Genomic DNA, 17,836 nt, shown 5'->3' on the forward strand with positions numbered 1-17,836 from the left:
CAAACAGATGCCAGCTCTCTGTTGTGGTTTGCTGAGATGACCTCATGAGAAAAATGTGAATGAAAGGGAATTGATGCTTTCCACAGTAAGCGCTAAACAAGTCTGAACATTAGCCTACGTTTTGCAGAAGCCTTTGAACAGCCCGAAGAGAGCACGCTCGAATGTGAAGCTCCGCGGCTTATAGGTAGAGTTTTCTGGTCTGAACTTTAAACGCTAAAACAATCATTTCTATTTTCTTGTCAAAAGTGATTACCGTAAACACATTTCCTCTCAACATGTAAGGCATATTTAGGATAAGACAGCTTCCACATTGTCAATTTGAGACAAAGAAATGTGGAACGCTTATGCCAATCACTCAAAGTCCAATTCAAATATCTATTGGAAACAGCATCATTTTCAACCCTCATATAAGTAACTCCACATCAGCGTACTACTTTTTGCTGTCAATAATGTCTTGATTTGTCTGAATATTTTTCACCTCAATCATCCACCTTGAGAGACAAATGGCAAGAATAAATTGCAGGGAAGCTGTACTTGTATACAATTTCTCTTATATTATCAATGTATCACTGAAGCTTTTGCAGATTTCACAATTTACAGTAGCAGCATTGGATATTTGGCATCACAGCTTCCTCTACCGTTGCCCATTCATCTGTAGATGAATGAATCTTTAAAAAGATTACCTCCTTTGAGATCAGATTTAGAAGGACCAGACCAAAAGACCACAGCAGTCAGTTTGGCTTAAGATTAAGGCTGGCTACAGGATTCAAGATTTGTTCAGATGTCATGCTTTGATGTTGGAATCAAGTGTTTCAGAGCCAGCGCTGCTGCTGTTGCTGACCTCACTCCAGTTGTGGATTAGATTGTAAAGTTTTAGTCTTACCAGGCCGTTACAGTTGCTCAGGGCTACTTTGCTAGAGTGCGGTTGGTCTTGGAGGTGTCCTGTGTAGTGGCATTGGGGAGAGTAAGGGTGACTCCAGGCTAATCGTCCCCTCTTCCAGTACTCCACCCTGAACTGCCGGGACAGCAAACCTCCTTGCAGTGTCAGGTTCAGCAGGAAGTTGTTCCGTGAAGTGGACAGCTGGTAGAAGAGCTAAGAGACAGGGAAAGGAAAATATATAGGAGAGATGTTTATATGTGTATCAGTGTAAATGAAAATGTAGATAGAAATCTAATGGGAATTCTCTCAAAAAGTTGAATACAGAGTCAGGCAGCCTGTCTTCAGTACTGCGCCGTCTTCTTTGGTGGTTTTGCGTCCTCTCTGCATCCAGCATCTCTCCATTAGGTCCTACACGTACAGGGATGGCAATCTCATACTGGCCAAGGCTGGACAGGAAAGCAGCTGGAGAGAAAAAAAAATAAAGAGGGCAGAAAGTCACCGTCAGAGTTCAATACAGCCTAAATTCAGTTTAATCTAATTCACTCTAATTAAAAACAGTTGAGGACTTTGTAGTTGCCCTGGGCCTCTTTACTGGGAGACTAACCCAGTTGGCAAAGAGAAACAGACTTTTTGGCCCTTTACTGGCAAGGCCCAATCCACTCCAAGTACCCTTCCCTTATGAGGCCAAAAGGAGGTTACCATAGTTACCTTGAAACGATATACTTCCTGTCTGTCCGGGGCCTGTTGGGAGATTTATTGTCCAAACACACACACAACTCCAAACAGCCATGGTCAGCTAACTAACAGTGAAAAATGAGTCCAGCTTTCATCAAATCTTTGGTTTCGGTTGACGGAAAAGCAGCTCCTTCCCACACAGAACAAAAACCCAGAGATCAGAGTTCTAACTGCAGACTTAGAAAGCTACGCAAGCGGGGAACAAATACTGTTAGTCACTAGATGTGGCTTGGATTAACAGCAAGCACAATCCCAAACTACCTTCACACGAGCTTTGTGATGTTGTATAGCTCAACATATCTTAAGTGTTTCAGTCCAAAGAAAAAAGAAAAGTCAAAGCTTTGTTTTCTGTTAAACCTTTTCATTTACTATGGTGGTAAAACAAGAAAACTTTCCGTTAGAGTTCAGGTCAGCAGGGTGGTCTTTAAGATTCAAAGGGAAGTGACTGTTATAATGAGAAAATAGAGGCAAAAAAATCTGTCTAATGAGCATCACTCGTTTATCCCTTAATTTCCTCCATGTCCAGCAGCGCCTATCCGCCTTTTCTTACCTCCACACACACCTGCACACCTGCTTCCAATTGCTTTATCAGCATTTTAACCATCTGTCTCAACAGGATCATCTACTATGTCCTTCCCACAGTAGGGTCCAAACTCGATTTCTCTGTCTTACGCATCCTGTTTTATGACACTTGACTGCCTGTTTATAATCTGTTTTAAAATTGCAGCCTGATCCAATTGCCTAGTAAACTTAGATTTCAGTTGACATGTTCTGTCTGGATTTGAATTTTAATTAATTCAATACCCTCACATTTATCTAACAATTTACAAGTTCAGTTGTGAAGAACATTAATGGTGATTTGAACTGCATCAGTCAGACAAAGAGAAATGTCAACTCATAACATTAACAGAATCATTTCACACAGCTACGTCATGGGATAGCACGAAACAGGCAAAAATGACATGCATGTTGACAGGATAGATAATATAAAATTATAACTACTGATGATGTTCAAACGCAGTAAATCAGGAGAGTAATTACAAGATATGGTGTCTTCACATGTTAATGTCACAAGTCTATATCAACCCCCGTCTCCCAACGTCCCCATCTCATAAACAGAAATTTACAGGTCACAGTTCACAAGTTGTGAATATGACTTTCCAGGTCATAAACACGAGCTCACAAGCTTGATTTGAGCAGGCTTTAGTCAAACCCGCGTGGAAACGACCATTTCGGCTCAAAGTACACACGCCCTAAAGCATAACCTAATTCTATTTTCCATTTAACCCTCTGGGGTCTAAGCCGTAATGACGTCATGCGATCTGACCACGCTGGCGCGATCATAGACCTTAGAGGGTTAAATGTTTATGGGAACCTAATTCAGAAGGTGAACATTATGTAATAAAAAAACTACAAAGTTAGACTTTAAGCATTTCATAAAGTGTCACCTCTTCATGTTTGTAAAGTCTTTAAATGAGCATGAACAACATCTACTAGCAAAATAGCAAAAGGTCTAATATTTTTTTAACGTTTACAAAAAAAAGAAAAAATACAATCAGACAAATGAAAATGGGAATATCTGGCAAATTTAGTAATGACATCTTAAAAAACACTTTTTGTCTCAAGATTGTATGTGTTGGACAGGACCCAAAATAACATTTACAAACAGGAGACAGGCAGATGAGGAAAATTAGCTTTTTTTAAAAATAAAACTAAAGGCAATGCAGCGGCAGGAAGTTGAGAAAACATCAACCCAAAACCCAAAATATCCTCTTGGCAGGAGGGTTTAAACACTCACTCAGAGACAAAGATGAGGGGCTGACACTAAAGAAAGGAAACCTGGAACTATATATACTGAGGGAGATGGTGTGAATCAGGAACTGGATGTAGAACATGTACAACTGGGCATGCTCTAAGAAAGAAAACAGGAAGTAAAAATGTCAAGGAGAAAATGTTTCAAATATAGAAATAAACTGTATCACTATGACAATGACACGAGAAACATATCAAAACTGATAAAAACACAAGGTTTATATGAGGCTATAAACCATCGTATATGGTTTATACAACCTATTAACTGGGGCTATCAGAAACCTTTCTCTTAGAAAGCCAAGACATCCCCACTATCGGCCCTTTTTAAATTCACAACAATGGACACCGAAAGCACTTAGGGTTCCTAAGAGCGCTTCGCCTTAAACTTCCTCTAAAATGTTGCCATCTTCTAATCACAGATCTGTGCTCAATGGCACATCAATCCTGCTCTCACAAACCACAGCAAGCGATCAGGCAGGTGGTATCACCATTACCCTTCAAGCAGGGAAAAACTCCTGGAGCGAAAACGAAGGGGAGGGCATTAATAAAGTAGATAAAAGTCGCCTCCATCGAAGAAATTAACGAGACCTCTCACAGGATAATGACAACCAGCAAAACAAATTAGTCTCCTGTATGAAGTCAAGGCTTGTAAGGGAGGGCTTTTTAAAAACCCATTTAGACCTTTTCTCCACAGGATTCCCCACAGCTTCCTCTCATTCCCACTGAGTGTGTCCAGACCACAAGATAAATACAAGACATGCAGCTATAATGGCTTGTGTTCAGGAAATAAAGAAATGGCTGTTATATATGCAAAACTAAAACCTAAAAAGACTATAAAAGTTGTTCTCAACAGAAACAGAGACAGAGCAGATGGTGGTTCAAAGTAGGTGGTATAAAAAAAACATGCAGCATGTTAACCAGTCTGTTAATCACATTTTGATTTCATCTCTGTGCACAGAGCACACATACTACACATCAGTCCATTTGCAGGCTTTTAATTAAATTACTTTTATTAGGAAGAGTATCAAATGTATGTCTACCAAAGATGACATGAATGTCAACAATTACACATATTGGACCCATTACTATAAAAGAATTGCAATAACAGCCAATGGTGCAAACAAGAGAAGAAATCATAAACAAATCAAAAAACTGAAAATGTAGCCATGAAAACAGAGAGAGCAGTGGAAACATGCTTGCTAAATTTAACAGGAGAAAACACCCTGACCAACAGGACCACATACAAAGGAGTCTGTGCAGATAAACACACCCCTGCTTCTGTTATCGCCAAATGAAAATAGTGGAAGGAAGTACTCTGGATGGAAAAGTGCACCTCCCTCGATGTCAGACACACCTCCACGGTCCCTCAGGCCAAACACTGCTGCCCTGCTTCTTTGAAAGGAGATTCTACGAGAGCAGGAAGAACCTGTAATTAATCTGTATAAAAAGTATGGGAGTCATAAATGGAGGGAGCGTTCACTTTTGAAGAACAAGTCGACAGAAAGTTTTTAAAAGACAGTGAGTGTCAAGAACTGCTTCCTGTTTACACGTCTTTCTTTTCTCCTAGAAGCAGTCTGGGTGGCCCATGTAAGGAAGCCATAAATACAAACACAACCAAAAGTATGTGGACACCCCATCTTTTTGGAGCTGGTTTTCATAGGTTAATCAAGACCCATTTCTTAGAGGCAGTCAGTTCAGTCTTAGTTGGACCAAACATAAATTTAATTGAATTATACCAGTGCACAGGAACAGACGACTTAGAAGTCCCCAAACTCTCTGGCAACTCGGTTTTAATATGAGCGTTGTACTTCATGGTAAAATAATATTCCATTATCAATTATCTCCAAATGGAAAAAAAGTGACATGTTTTTTTTTAGAAATTGCTGTAGGACAACTTGACTGGAGTCCTGAATTCATCCCCATCCAACACTTTTTGAAAGAACTGAGTTATCAACTCAAAGCCAGCTCTTATTCTTCAACATCAGAGCATGACTTCACTAATGCTCTTGTGGCTGACCGGGATGAAATCCCAGCTGCCAGATTCCAAAATCTAGCGGACAGCTTTCCAAGAGAAATTGCAGTTGGAGAGAGGAGTTCTTTGGATGAGAAATAGTGTTTGGGTTTAATGCACATTTACTTTTGTATATAATATAAGCAGAGGACAAAAGAACACAGATCAGTGTTGATCCTCGTTACAAGTATGAAATAAAGCTGCATTGCTCTGCCTAAGAAGAATTTTAAGGATACTCATTATGGAAAAAGTCCCTTTTTCTGTGTTTGAGAGCATATGTGTGGGTGTCTGAGGTTACTTTAACCTCAAAAACTCATAAAAAATACAATGCTGGCATTTTTATTTGGGGCCTTTAGGGTTTTGCAAATATCTCCCTCTGAACGGTTCAGATTTGCAGAGGATTTCCACGTCACACTTCCAGCTCAGAGGAGAAATATCCAGCCTCCTCATCTTTATCTCCACCAAACCTCAAGTTCAAATCATTCCTATTTGCTGTAAATTGAGAGTGGGAAGTCAAAACTCTCTCATTTTTTTATTTGTTGTTGAATGAAAATTCTCATAAGTAACATAGTAATAGTAATGGTATCAAGTATTTGTCTAAAGATATAACTTCCTATAGGTTTTACCTCACAGTCAAAAGTTGGAAATTGTGATTTTCCATTTCTCACTGAATGCACCGTCAGCACCTCTGCCATTAACTACAATTAAGTTTCTTTAAATTTAAGTTACATTTTGTGAAACGTAACCTGTGTGAGAAAGAAATTCACAAAAAAAAGAAAAAACTGCAGTAAAGCTAAAACAAAACAGAGACGACTGGAGCGACAGTGAGATTACAGATCTCAGGCAGATTCTGAAAAAACAGTAGAGACAGTAGAGTGAACGAGTCATCCAACCCACGCCAAAAACAGGTCAATGTGAATAGAGGTGGAAAGTCATGGTGGAAAAGAATAGCACAGCACGGTAGCACTGTCCGTCTGTGCTATCGTGATCAAAGCATGTCACAGACATTTTATTAAAACCCCAGGAAAATGTGTCATAATGTGAAAAATTGCATAATATGTTTCCTTCAGCTTCACTTTAGGTCCATAGCTGTGATTGACAAAAACTTAAACATAGCCCGGTGCTGTGAGAACCAGCAAATACCGGCGAGATATGCTTATATAACTTTTTTTTTTCTATGATGGAAGTTTCATGGAAGTTCTATGAACTTCCATCAAAAATTACTCAGAGGAGTTATCCTGATAACATGCTGAGATAACACATGTATTACTACTTAAAATAATGCGCTTATATGGTTCATGGCAAAAAAGATTCCCAACTTTACATAAATGATGTATTCATCCATCGTCTATACATATTAATCCATTTCAGGGTCACGGGGAGGGCTTGGAGCCTATCCCAGGGATACACTGAAATGTACACCCTGGACATGCCATCAGTTTAACACAGGGCCACCCAGAGACAAACAACCATGCACACTCTCACTTCACTCTACTCTACTCTACTCCTAGGGCCAATTCAGAATCACCAGTTAAACTAATCTGTATGTTTTTGGATGGTGGGAGGAGGCAGGAGTACCCTGTGAGGAGTATCCTCACAGAAAGGCTCCAGATTTGAGATTTGAACCAGGAACCGTCTTGCTGTGAAGCGAAAATGCTAACCACCACACCGCCGTACAGCCCAGACGCAAAGTCTACACAGCACAATAATTGTGTCTGAAGTTGTGTCTCTTACGGTATCGTTCATTTTTCACCCTCCTTTTAGCTGCTTTTGGTCGCACTCCACGATGTTCCCCTTCTAGCTGGTAAATTGGTGTGCCTGTTTATTGGCGTGAGCCGGGAAATTTACAGTGGATTATTAGAGTTTATTAATTAGCTGCTTATTTGATAATAGATAAGACAAATAGCAAATGGTGTGAGTGGAACAAAAGGAAAGAAGGAGAGAATTTCCAAACAGTGAAATAAAAAATAGAGCTGAAAGGGACTGCGGATATACAGACTGATAATCCTTCGTGGGTTTATCACCACTTGCAGCTCTTTAAACATTTCACTTAATCCACATCAATAACTGAAATACCAGTTCAGTTTTAAAGGCCTGACTTCCTGTACCTGTGGAAAATGCAGTGAATAAGCCACGTCAGGGTTTTGAGGGTGGCTTATTTAAAGGAAGTAGCACGGCAGAGGATTAGAGCCAGATGGCTATGAGGGGTCAGAGGTCAAACTTAGGAAATACACAATCAAATCTTTGTTCTGAGTGATGAGACACAGACACTGAGAGAATTTATGTCTTTGCCTTCAGGGGCATTTCTGTCACTCCAGCTTCAGTGTGCAAGAGAAAGAGAGGCTGTGTGGTGAGCATGATTTGTGGAAGCAGAGTCTAAGTTCAGATAACCCGGACCTACAGGAATGGAGTGTGCCTCAGCCTGCTAGACAGCTGTGATCAGACCTAAAACATTTCCTCTGCCTCATTTCATCCAACTTGTGCTTCATTTTTCTACTTTGGGAACAATGAGGTGTTTTTTTTTTCTTGATATGAAAAAGAGATTCCACCCCGGGCACCTTAACCATGAAATACATAAAAGCAGTCTCACACTCCAATCAAAAAGGAGAGAGGTAAATTTGATACTGCAACGTTCTCAAGTCATTCTGCTGCCTCAAACTTTCTCTGTGGGAGATTATTAAACATGCAAGTAGCTGAATTCACTGCACTGACGTTGTCTTTAAGTTACTTGAATAGTGATTTTGTCAGATGATGCTGCGGTTATAAAAATCAGGATTTTATTACAGCGGAGCGACAGTCTGGAGATGCTTTGAGGGACTGTGAGTTGAAGTGTAGTCTTAATTTCAGTCAACAATTATGACAAAAGTAACAGAAAAATATGTGAATGAGAGCAGCTTTGTTGGGCATTCTGCTGTATTAACACAATGGTACACTTTACAGTTTCATAAAAAGATGGAAACAGATAGAACTTTGGAGTATGTGCTGTTTTATGTCCGTCGATTCTGGTCAGTCAAACGTGTGCATGGATTTTAAGTACCAGGTTTTGGTCAAATTAACATAATAATTAGTTTTTTTCTTGTGTATTGTTTCTGGTTTTTTTGGGGCAAGGAAAGGGTGAATATATGAGATGACTGTAACCTTTTAGCAGATGTAGTGTTCATGTCTATGAACCATTTCACAGCCTCAGAGAACCTTAAACAGGAATCAACGGAGAAACATTGCAGCTATAAGGTAACTCCAAAGGAAATAAAGAAACACACAAATACAAACACTGTCATGGTGGCTATTCAATCTAAACCATGCAGGTGCTAAATATCAACAGCTTTGATATTTCTTCCATGAAGGGTTTTTGGGTTTCTTATCTCACCTTGTGACTGAGCAATCTCATCTCTGTGACCTCGTGCGACCTCGGTGGCAACCATGACGACGATGACCGTGCAGACCAGACCAGTCCTCCGTAGAGTTTCCATGGTTACTACAGTAGTTGCTATAGTAACAGAATTCAGTGCAGTGGTCCCCGGGCCTCTGTCCCAACATGTCTCCTGCCCTCTCGGATGCCCCGTTGCCTAGCAGTGGGACAGCTCAGCGCTCTGTTGGGCCATGGCTGCAGGAAGGTCTGAGAGTCGGCAGCACCTGCAGCGTATTGGTCAACGAGTGGCGATTAATCCTGCGGAAGTCCTCGTGGAGGCAGAAAACACCTGGGCTGACTCCTCAAGGGGCTCTGCAGTAGTGGCACGTTATCAGTCCTGTCTGTTGCCCTGTAGAGGAGACACTGTCAGCAACTACAGGAGGAAGCCCGGGAAAACTAATAAAAGGGAGGGGAGAGAGACGGATTTAGGCTCAGAGAGGAGGGAGCAACATGGGAGACTAAACATATACAGAGAATGAGAGCATGAGATCCCACTGACCCATGCAGTTCCCAGTCTGGTTCATGTTCAGGGACCACTCAGTCCTGCAATGTTCCTTCAAGTAATCAGTCTTGGAGCAAAAGGCAAGTATCACAACTTCTCCTTCTAATGGACAGACATAACAGCAGGTCCCAAACTGGGGCCCCGCACTTTTCAAGCTGTCTACCCATCGGAAAGAGTTAAAAAACAAAGGAATCCAGTGATCTTGTAAAAAACTGAGCTTAACACCCAAACAGGGTTTGAAGTGAGTATTATGTCAGAGGGGGCAAAATGAGCCAATTTGAGAAGAACAGCAGGTTGCCATCACCGCCAGGCTGGCTAACTATGATGTTTGGTTGTATGGTTGAGTGATTTGCTGGCAGCCTGCCTGACTGTGCTAATTGGATAGCATGTAGCAAACTGATGGCATGTGGGCCTATATGAAGCTGGTTTTACACCTAAGACGATCTATACTGTAGCAATTATTCCATGACTGATAACTAGGGTGGGACTGAGATTTGGCAGCTTAAAAGCCAAAAAAATATTATAACATCAAATGGCAATCTCGATGATCCTTTAGATGTTTATCACAGTTATTTATTCACAGTCAAAGTCTGTTTTCTGGTAGGCAATCTGTGTCATGACCTTCTTTCTAAATTATATCGTACCCAGTTTGGCATTTATTAACTGCAATTTCTTATTAACAGACATGCAAAAATGTCAAGATATCAATTCTGAGGAAAGCTAAACATCTATAAACAACCTTAAGTATTCAAAACAGAGACTTAAATGTTAACTACCAATTGGGACCTGATACGAAAAGGCTATTTAATGAGAAAGAGTTTTAAGATAAAAGGATCTCAAGTTGCTCTTTAGGGCTGCCACAAACGATTATTTTAATAGTCAACTAATCACGATTATTTTTTTCGATTAGTCGACTAATCGGATCATACGTAAATTGAATGTAAAACATACAGCTTATCGCACCAGGATGCAGCTGCTCTTATATAACCATCATTAGCTTTCAGCTTGGAGTGTTTAAGGTATATGCTAACTAAAAAAAAAGACAATTAATATCATAGTTCATTAACCCTTTAATGAAATATGCAGCTTGTTGCAACAAACAATTATTTAACTATGTAGCAAACACACAAAAATAAATGCTTAAGGTTTTTGGGGTTTTTTAGGTTTTTCTTCATTTGTCTCTGGCATCAAACATAGCTGCATTTAAATCAAATAAGGTAGGCACGTCAAACTTATTCACAAAAAGTTTTGGTCTCACTGACTCAAATATAACACCAACATGTTCAGTATGGACTCAGTCAGGACATTCGCTTGCTGAGGTGTGCATGTAGCTAGCTTTGTAACAAAGCCGTCCATTGAAGATGAACATACTTTTTTAGCACTGAAACGGAACGTTAGAAAACATTAGCGTTCCTATTCATACACATCAGTGTTATAATGTTACAGAAAACACATGAAATATGTGTGCTATGGCTAATTAATCAAATCATCATCGCTAATGTTAACGTTTACAGCTATCAATATGAGTGCGTAGCAAGTTAACTCTCTGTTTACGCTAATTTTACCAAGATGATGGTCTCTCTTGACAATAAGCCACAAGAACATGCTTCCTTTTCAAGTGTTCGTGCATCGTCGTTGTGCTGCAGTGGAAGGCAAGTTTTGCCTTGCAGATATTGCATTGCACACATTTGTCTTGAGTCTTCTTAAAATGCTCCCACACTTTTGAGCTCCATTGCCGGGTAGCCATGATGCCAGAGCCAGCTGACCCCGGTTACCACTACTGCGCATGCATGTCAAGGATAGAAAGCCAGATGCAGCAGTGGAAGGTGCCGCAGCAGTTTTGAGACAAAAACTACGCATGGACTATTAAATTAGTCGTCAACGATTTTAATAGTCGACATAATCGACTAATTGACAAGTCGACTAATCGTGGCAGCCCTACTGCTCTTATATTCAAATGGTAGTGCCCAACCATGCAAGTTAAAACAAGAAATAAAATGTATTTTATGTATCAATTTCAATAAAAACTGTTGTAAATCATAGTTCAAACTGAAGTGGTCTGACTTATTCAATTTCAAAGAATGTTTGCACATCCACTTCTTCACAAACTTTGCACTTGCATTTCAGGACAGTTTCATGTGTCGAAGCAAGGTGCCTACATCTTCCACACTGCAGCCTGACTGCCGACAGATCAGAGTAAGGCGTGTTATGCAAGTCACAGCTAATGCAGCCTCAAAGCGCTCCAACAGAGGCTGCAGATGTCTTGTGAGACGTATGTCTAACTTCTAACAACAGCATTTCTTTTCATTCTGTCTCTACCAACATTCACTCCGGTGACAAAGAGATTAATAAAACTCTATTTTAACATATACAACAGTGCTCAACAAGACCTGTACAATAACACCCCATAATCAGCCTGGCCACTGATCACAGGAACATCTGATACTGAAAAACTGAGGTGGTCAGTGTAAAGTGTGATCAAGACTTAAAAATGTGCATTCATACTGAAAGGTCCGCTTTGAGCGACAGGTGAGTTATCCAGCGTCCTCTGGTTTTCACTTAGCTCCATCTCTTGCACGTCACCTCTGGTAGGGAACCCCGAGACAGTAAAGGGCAAATGCTGAACTTCAGACCTCAAGTCAGTGGGCCATAGAATCAGAGACGTTACAGAAGCTTCATACTCTAATTAAAATCTAATTATTGTGTTAGTCCAACTAAAATGTAACTATCAAAGTACCATACAGGAAAAACATTTTACTCTGACTGAAATCATACTTAACTGAACTTCTCAAAGTCAAACTAAAACACTCAGATAATGCAAATGGATAGATACAATCAACTGGACTCCACAGTTTCCATCCCTTTGACCTGAAAGTCAGATTTAAAACGCTCAATATAAAGACAAGACAACTATTTGAAGGTAACAGCTCAGCCCGTATGAGATCATACATTTACATCTTGGCAAGAAAAATTTTTGTTCATTTTCCACACTGCTTATTTGGCTGTCCTCTGCTAAAAATAAATCCAAAGTTCCTTTTTTAATTGAGCCCTATTGCTCTTTAAGCTTGCCTCTTTATTTTGAGATCAACATGGATCAAATCCACCTTAATATAACAAAGGAAAATTGTTTCCTCAGACCCACGATGCTTATTAGGAAACCAGACCAGTGCCAGGATCAGAAGTTTCATTTTAATGGGTGCCCTTCTCATTGACTTGAGTTTCCTGGTTACAGATTGCACTGTCAGCTAAAACACAACCCTTGCTATCCTCCAGTAAAGTCTGCCCACCCAGTTTACTCCTGTCCCAGCGTAAACTCCCTCCCCACTCCCTCAGAGCCGTCTGGGGAGAGAAAAGCGAGCGGAGACGCCACACCAGCCCAGATGGCTGGCGGCTAACCAACTGCAGCCAAAGGTAATCAGTGGCAGATGGGAAACCTTTTGGTGACGAGAGCAGGGGGAACAAGTTGCCTCCTGAAAAGAGGAGGGAAAAAAAAAACAAGTGCAAAACCCGAGGGGAGTGAAAGAGAGACATTAGCCATTCAAGCTGACCAAGAGAGCCATTTTTGAGTGTTAATATCCTTAACTGAGTGAGAGGGAATGGGTTTAAGTGCTTTAATGTGCTCCTTGCTTCATTTCAGGAGAAATGGGCAGGTACAGTAAAAGCAAAGTTTACTTAAAAAACACTGAGGGGTCTTTGTACTGTTGCAGCTTCTCTCATATGTGGAACAACTAAAAGTCTTTCTCTCATCCCCTCCCTCTGGCTTTCTCCCAGTCATTTCCTGCACAAGCTAAACTGCCCTCCATTTTCATTACTTCCCCTCCTCCCGTTCACGATTTATTGTGGAGTTATTAAACTTGGTGCTTGATATCAAGTGCTTTTCATTACCACTAACTCTCCTTTTGTTTATTTAAACCCAAGAAAGAGGGGGAAACTAAGGCGCCCCCCTAGTGCTGTCCCTTGGAGGTTTTTAAGTAAGGCTCCTTAGAAAGATTTGCAGACAGCCTTCACAAAATCCCTGCAACAATAACATGCATGCATTGCCTTGCACAGCTCTTCCACTAAATTATTACTCCATTACAAACCACACAGAATCGCAACTAGATTAAGAGTGAGCTGTCTTGCGGAGGTGATGGTGCTGTACATCGTTCGTGGTCTGTTGTGCAAAACTTTCCCTCTGGGCTGTATCACTTTTGCAAAATAAAAACATATGTTTGTCAGCTGGCCAAGTGAGCACATACACCGACTCTCTACTCAGTGTTTTGCTTGGATGAGCTACGAATGAGGAGCATATAGCTGCAGTCGTGGCCAAGCGGGAAAGTGGTCTGAGCTGCAGACAGGCCACACAACCTCCAGTGCTATCACAATTTGTCGAGGAAAAAAGAAAGAGGGGAGAAGAAGGGGTCGTTATTAACAAAAGAGAGAAAAGCTGGACTGCTCTGGATAATTAGGTGGGAATTTAAGGGTGGGCCAAATTTGCAATGCAATCAAGCCAGTAGACCCTGGGGCATTATGACACGTCATTTTTTTCATCTTGTCGTCTACTATAGAGCACTGTCTGATGCTTTTCATGTGGTGGAAGAGATGTACAGTTAATGTTTCCCCCCCCTTTACATACTGGAGCTAACTATGCTGTCCTTGTCTATAACTGCTGCCAGAGAGAGTGGAGCCATCTAATCAAGGCCATATGACCGGCTCAAAGTAAAGTCTGTGTGGAGCGAACAGATGCTGAGTGTCCCTCAGCTTAGATTTGGGTCTAGCACTCCCCCATACTGTCTCTACTTTGATCAGGGAATAGCTCATGAATCAGCTTCAGGTTCAGTTTATTATTTCATTAAACTGGCAGCCTTCTCTAATAAGACTGTGAAGCTGTGGGATCAAATGGCTCGTTAGACCGATGTCATAAGTCAGATGCAGTGTTTCAGTCTGCCTCAGCAGCAATTGCTCCCTCATTTAGAAAAAATAGTCTAAATTCAAACACATCTCGTCAAGAAACTCTGAACAGGTGATACAGAACACAGTTATACCTCAGACTAAACTCTCAGTCTGGTAGAAAGACAGAAAGAGAAAGAAGCAGGCATTCCTTTCTCAATTTCCCCAAATAAACAGTGTGCAGATGAAAAGTGGGAACATAAACAGGCCAGAGAACCTCGGATGTGCTCCCCTCACTCTGAAAATGTGCCTCTCGAGTCTGAAACAATATTTAGTGAGAGGGAGAGCTGACTCGACATGAAGGGAGTGAGCCAGCAGCACTGGGAACAGAGCACATGGTAGTGGAGGGTTTTCTTATTCCATCTTTCTTCTGCTTCAAGGCCATTTGCCAACAGTCCAAAACACCAAATATACTCAATTCACGGTCACATAACACAAACAGAAGCAAATCCTAACATTTGAGAGGTCTTACATGTTTGGCTTTGTAACTCAAAAAGAAGATAACAGAGTTGCCCAGTCAGGATTCTGCCCATTTATTATTTTAGCTCTTATCTTCAAAGAGCCTTGATGTATCTGGTTCGGGGGAAAGGTGTGCTACACCACCACTCTGATGAGATACAACAAACTGGCACGAGTAAGTCTGCTGACTAGGAGGGGTATCAGCATGATACAGTTTTAAAATCCCTTCTTTGCTCATGTTACTATGGAATTCAGATTCCATTTATTGGAATTATAATAACGATAATATTCTCTCTTTTAAAGACCCAACAAGAGTCCCACAAATGTTTATGGATTTCAAACTTGGAGAAAAGAGCAAAATGCTGAAGTAGAGTACCAGATGAGAGAAAGTTGTATCCGTGCGTTCTCACTGTATGTGTGTGAGCAGCTCGGCCCAAAAACCCAAGAAAATAAACTCATGAAACACCCCGCCATCATGTGCGAACTACAAATCCCTGTCACAAAGGCTTGCCTCTTGGATCTCAACTATCAAACAAAATGATTAAATAATGCATCCATCTGGGATAACACAATCTTCTTTTTCTTTTCCTTTCTTTTTTACCTTGAACCTGCAGATTCCAGCAGAGACAGCGAAATTCATCTCATTTCTGCCATTCACTGAGGGACCACAGATTAGCAAACATGTGCCTGCATGTCATACAAGCAGCCTACTCTCTCACCATCAGGCTTCTTTTTCAACAAACGCTTGACAAAATCATAAACAATACAATCTAAATGTAATCTGAAAGTCGCAGAACTACTGCTTTTGCTCCCCCAGCCGGCGAAGGACACAATGCCACTCTTCACTTGTGTACCTGATGGCAGCTGACAGCCACATCATCCATTCACCGGCAAACACACAAATGCACACACACTCTCACACACACACACACACACTGCCCTGTCTTCAGCCAATGAGGAGATCTCAAACTCAAGAAATGCTCCTGAAGAGAAGAGTGTCATTTTAGGAGGAATCGTATAACATTTGACAGCATAAAATCCACAACGATGCACTTCAGGAACTTAAGACAGCATAATGAAAAAACTCTGAATAAAACACAAACAAAGGGCGACTGTGAAAGCCTCTGCAGGAATAATCCTGCAGGAAAGGAGCGGGTAAGAGTTGAGAATCGCCTCCTTTCAGCATCTTTCTCCCAGAGCTGTGCATGAAACCCCAGAGAGTGTGGCCGGGCCGGCTGACCTACCTTCCTGCGTCCCCTTGCAGAAGTTTCCGCCGTGGGTCTGTCCTCTGTCCTCAGCTGCGGAGCGGAGAGAGGAGGCGGCGCCGGCGGTGGACTGAGGAGACTCGACTTCTTCGACAGAGCCAGTGAGCTGCAGCTTTGTGTCAAGTTTCAATACTGTGAAAACGGAAGTAATCAAATATACTTTCAAAATAAATGTAACGTTTGCGACTATGAAATGACTGTTTATGCTGAGATGACCTCTCCAACCCACCCATTTTCTAAACTGCATCCTATCCCAGCTGCCATTGGGCGGGAGGCAGGGTACACCCTGGACAAGTCGCCAGTCCATGACAGCGACAAACAAACACGCACACTCACACTCTTAGGGACAATTTAGAATCACCAATTAACCTAACATGCATGTTTTTGGACGGTGGGATGGAGCCAGAGTATCCACGCACACACGGGCAGAACATGCTAATGCAACAGAGAAACCAGGAACCCTCTTGCTGTGAGGCCATGGTGAGAGTGACATGACCTGTGTTTAATTATGATTTCACCTTAAAGCACACTCCAGTCTTTAAGGATCCAGATTTTAAAATGTTAGTTTTTTCAGCACAGCTTGGTACTATACAGTAAGTATTGGATTACATTTAATTTATTTAAAACATCACAACACAAATAGTAGAAAATAATCTGAAATGTCCAACTATTCCCACTCCATTACACCATAAACTATTTTTATGACAGTTGCACCTTACTCCAGAAGTATTTTCTCATTTTTGTCATTCACACCTGCTCATGTTGTCTCCAAGAGTCTAAACACAGAAACTCACTTCACAATCAAGATAGAAAATATACTAATGACATTTAGTAGTGTTTCTATCCAATACCCAATCTGCATCACCGATTGTCCCATTGTCAGTAAAACTGGCCTTTTACCTATCTGCTGTTATTACACGAGTGAATCCTACAGATCAGCAACATTTGTCTTGTGGATTCAGCCCCTTTCCAGTCTGAAGAAAAAGCATCCATGAAACTCCAGGCAACATTTAGTAATGTCACACTTGACTACAAACAGTTTTCAAAGGTATTGCACAAAGTCAAGCTGCAAGACATTTATCGCTTAACTTAGAAGGTTTACTTACCATTTTCATGTTTGCTGTGATAATACTTATTAAAACCAGTCAGTCTGCATAATAATAACCTTTGAAACATAAAAGTCAAGTTTGAATGGAAGAGAAACTGATTTGCTGAGAAATTAATCTTACTCCATTCGACATGCATTTATTTTGCAGGAACACCTTTTCCGCTTGGGTTCAGTTGTGTCTGTTTTTAAAGTACTTCATTTAGCAAAATCCCACTGACTGGCTGCCAGACCTGAGACTCAAGGAAGCAGCTGCAGCTGGCAAAGTGGGGGTGACGTGAATGTGTGTGCGAGATGTGGGGCTTTGGGGGGGGGTTACTGTCTCTGTCATTGGTTTGGTGGTGTGAGTACTGCACAGGTGCAGGAGTATAGATGTCTAAATGGGTCATAATGGTTTAAACATATGGTTCTTCACGGTCAGTTTAATCCATAGATATATTTGAGGTTATACATAAAGAAAATTTAAAAAATAAAAAGATTTACAAACTATAACTATACATTTACATGTTACATAGCGTCATATATCTCACACTGCCAAACACACACCCTAACATCTGATATACGAACGCAACTCAATTTAAATATGAGACGAGAGCCTGTTGTTTCACAAACCATATTAGAGTAAGTGACCTTGTAAAAATATGGACTCATCATTTATCAGTGATGTTCAGTCAGCTGTTTTATTAATAGAAAAAAAACATTTGTCATGATTTTTATTCAAAAGATTAA

The 17,836-nt window shown here is 40.9% G+C and overlaps 1 protein-coding gene across 1 annotated transcript in view; it reads right to left on the reverse strand.

Annotated features, from left to right (window-relative positions):
- adamts10 (ADAM metallopeptidase with thrombospondin type 1 motif, 10) overlaps positions 1-9,184 on the reverse strand; it is a 47,148-nt gene extending 37,964 nt beyond the window's left edge. Inside the window, exons 1-3 of the mRNA XM_072389162.1 lie at positions 8,806-9,184; positions 1,203-1,342; positions 884-1,093 (exon numbers count right to left, since the gene is read on the reverse strand). Of these exons, the coding sequence (XP_072245263.1) occupies positions 884-1,093; positions 1,203-1,342; positions 8,806-8,908 (453 nt within the window). The 5' untranslated portion in view covers positions 8,909-9,184. The remainder of the gene's footprint in view (positions 1-883; positions 1,094-1,202; positions 1,343-8,805) is intronic.
- Between the last annotated feature and the right edge of the window lie 8,652 nt (positions 9,185-17,836).

Source organism: Leuresthes tenuis, unplaced genomic scaffold (genome assembly GCF_036924035.1).
Source record: "Leuresthes tenuis unplaced genomic scaffold, fLeuTen1.0.hap1 SCAF_7, whole genome shotgun sequence".
In the NCBI taxonomy this organism is placed as follows: domain Eukaryota; kingdom Metazoa; phylum Chordata; class Actinopteri; order Atheriniformes; family Atherinopsidae; genus Leuresthes; species Leuresthes tenuis.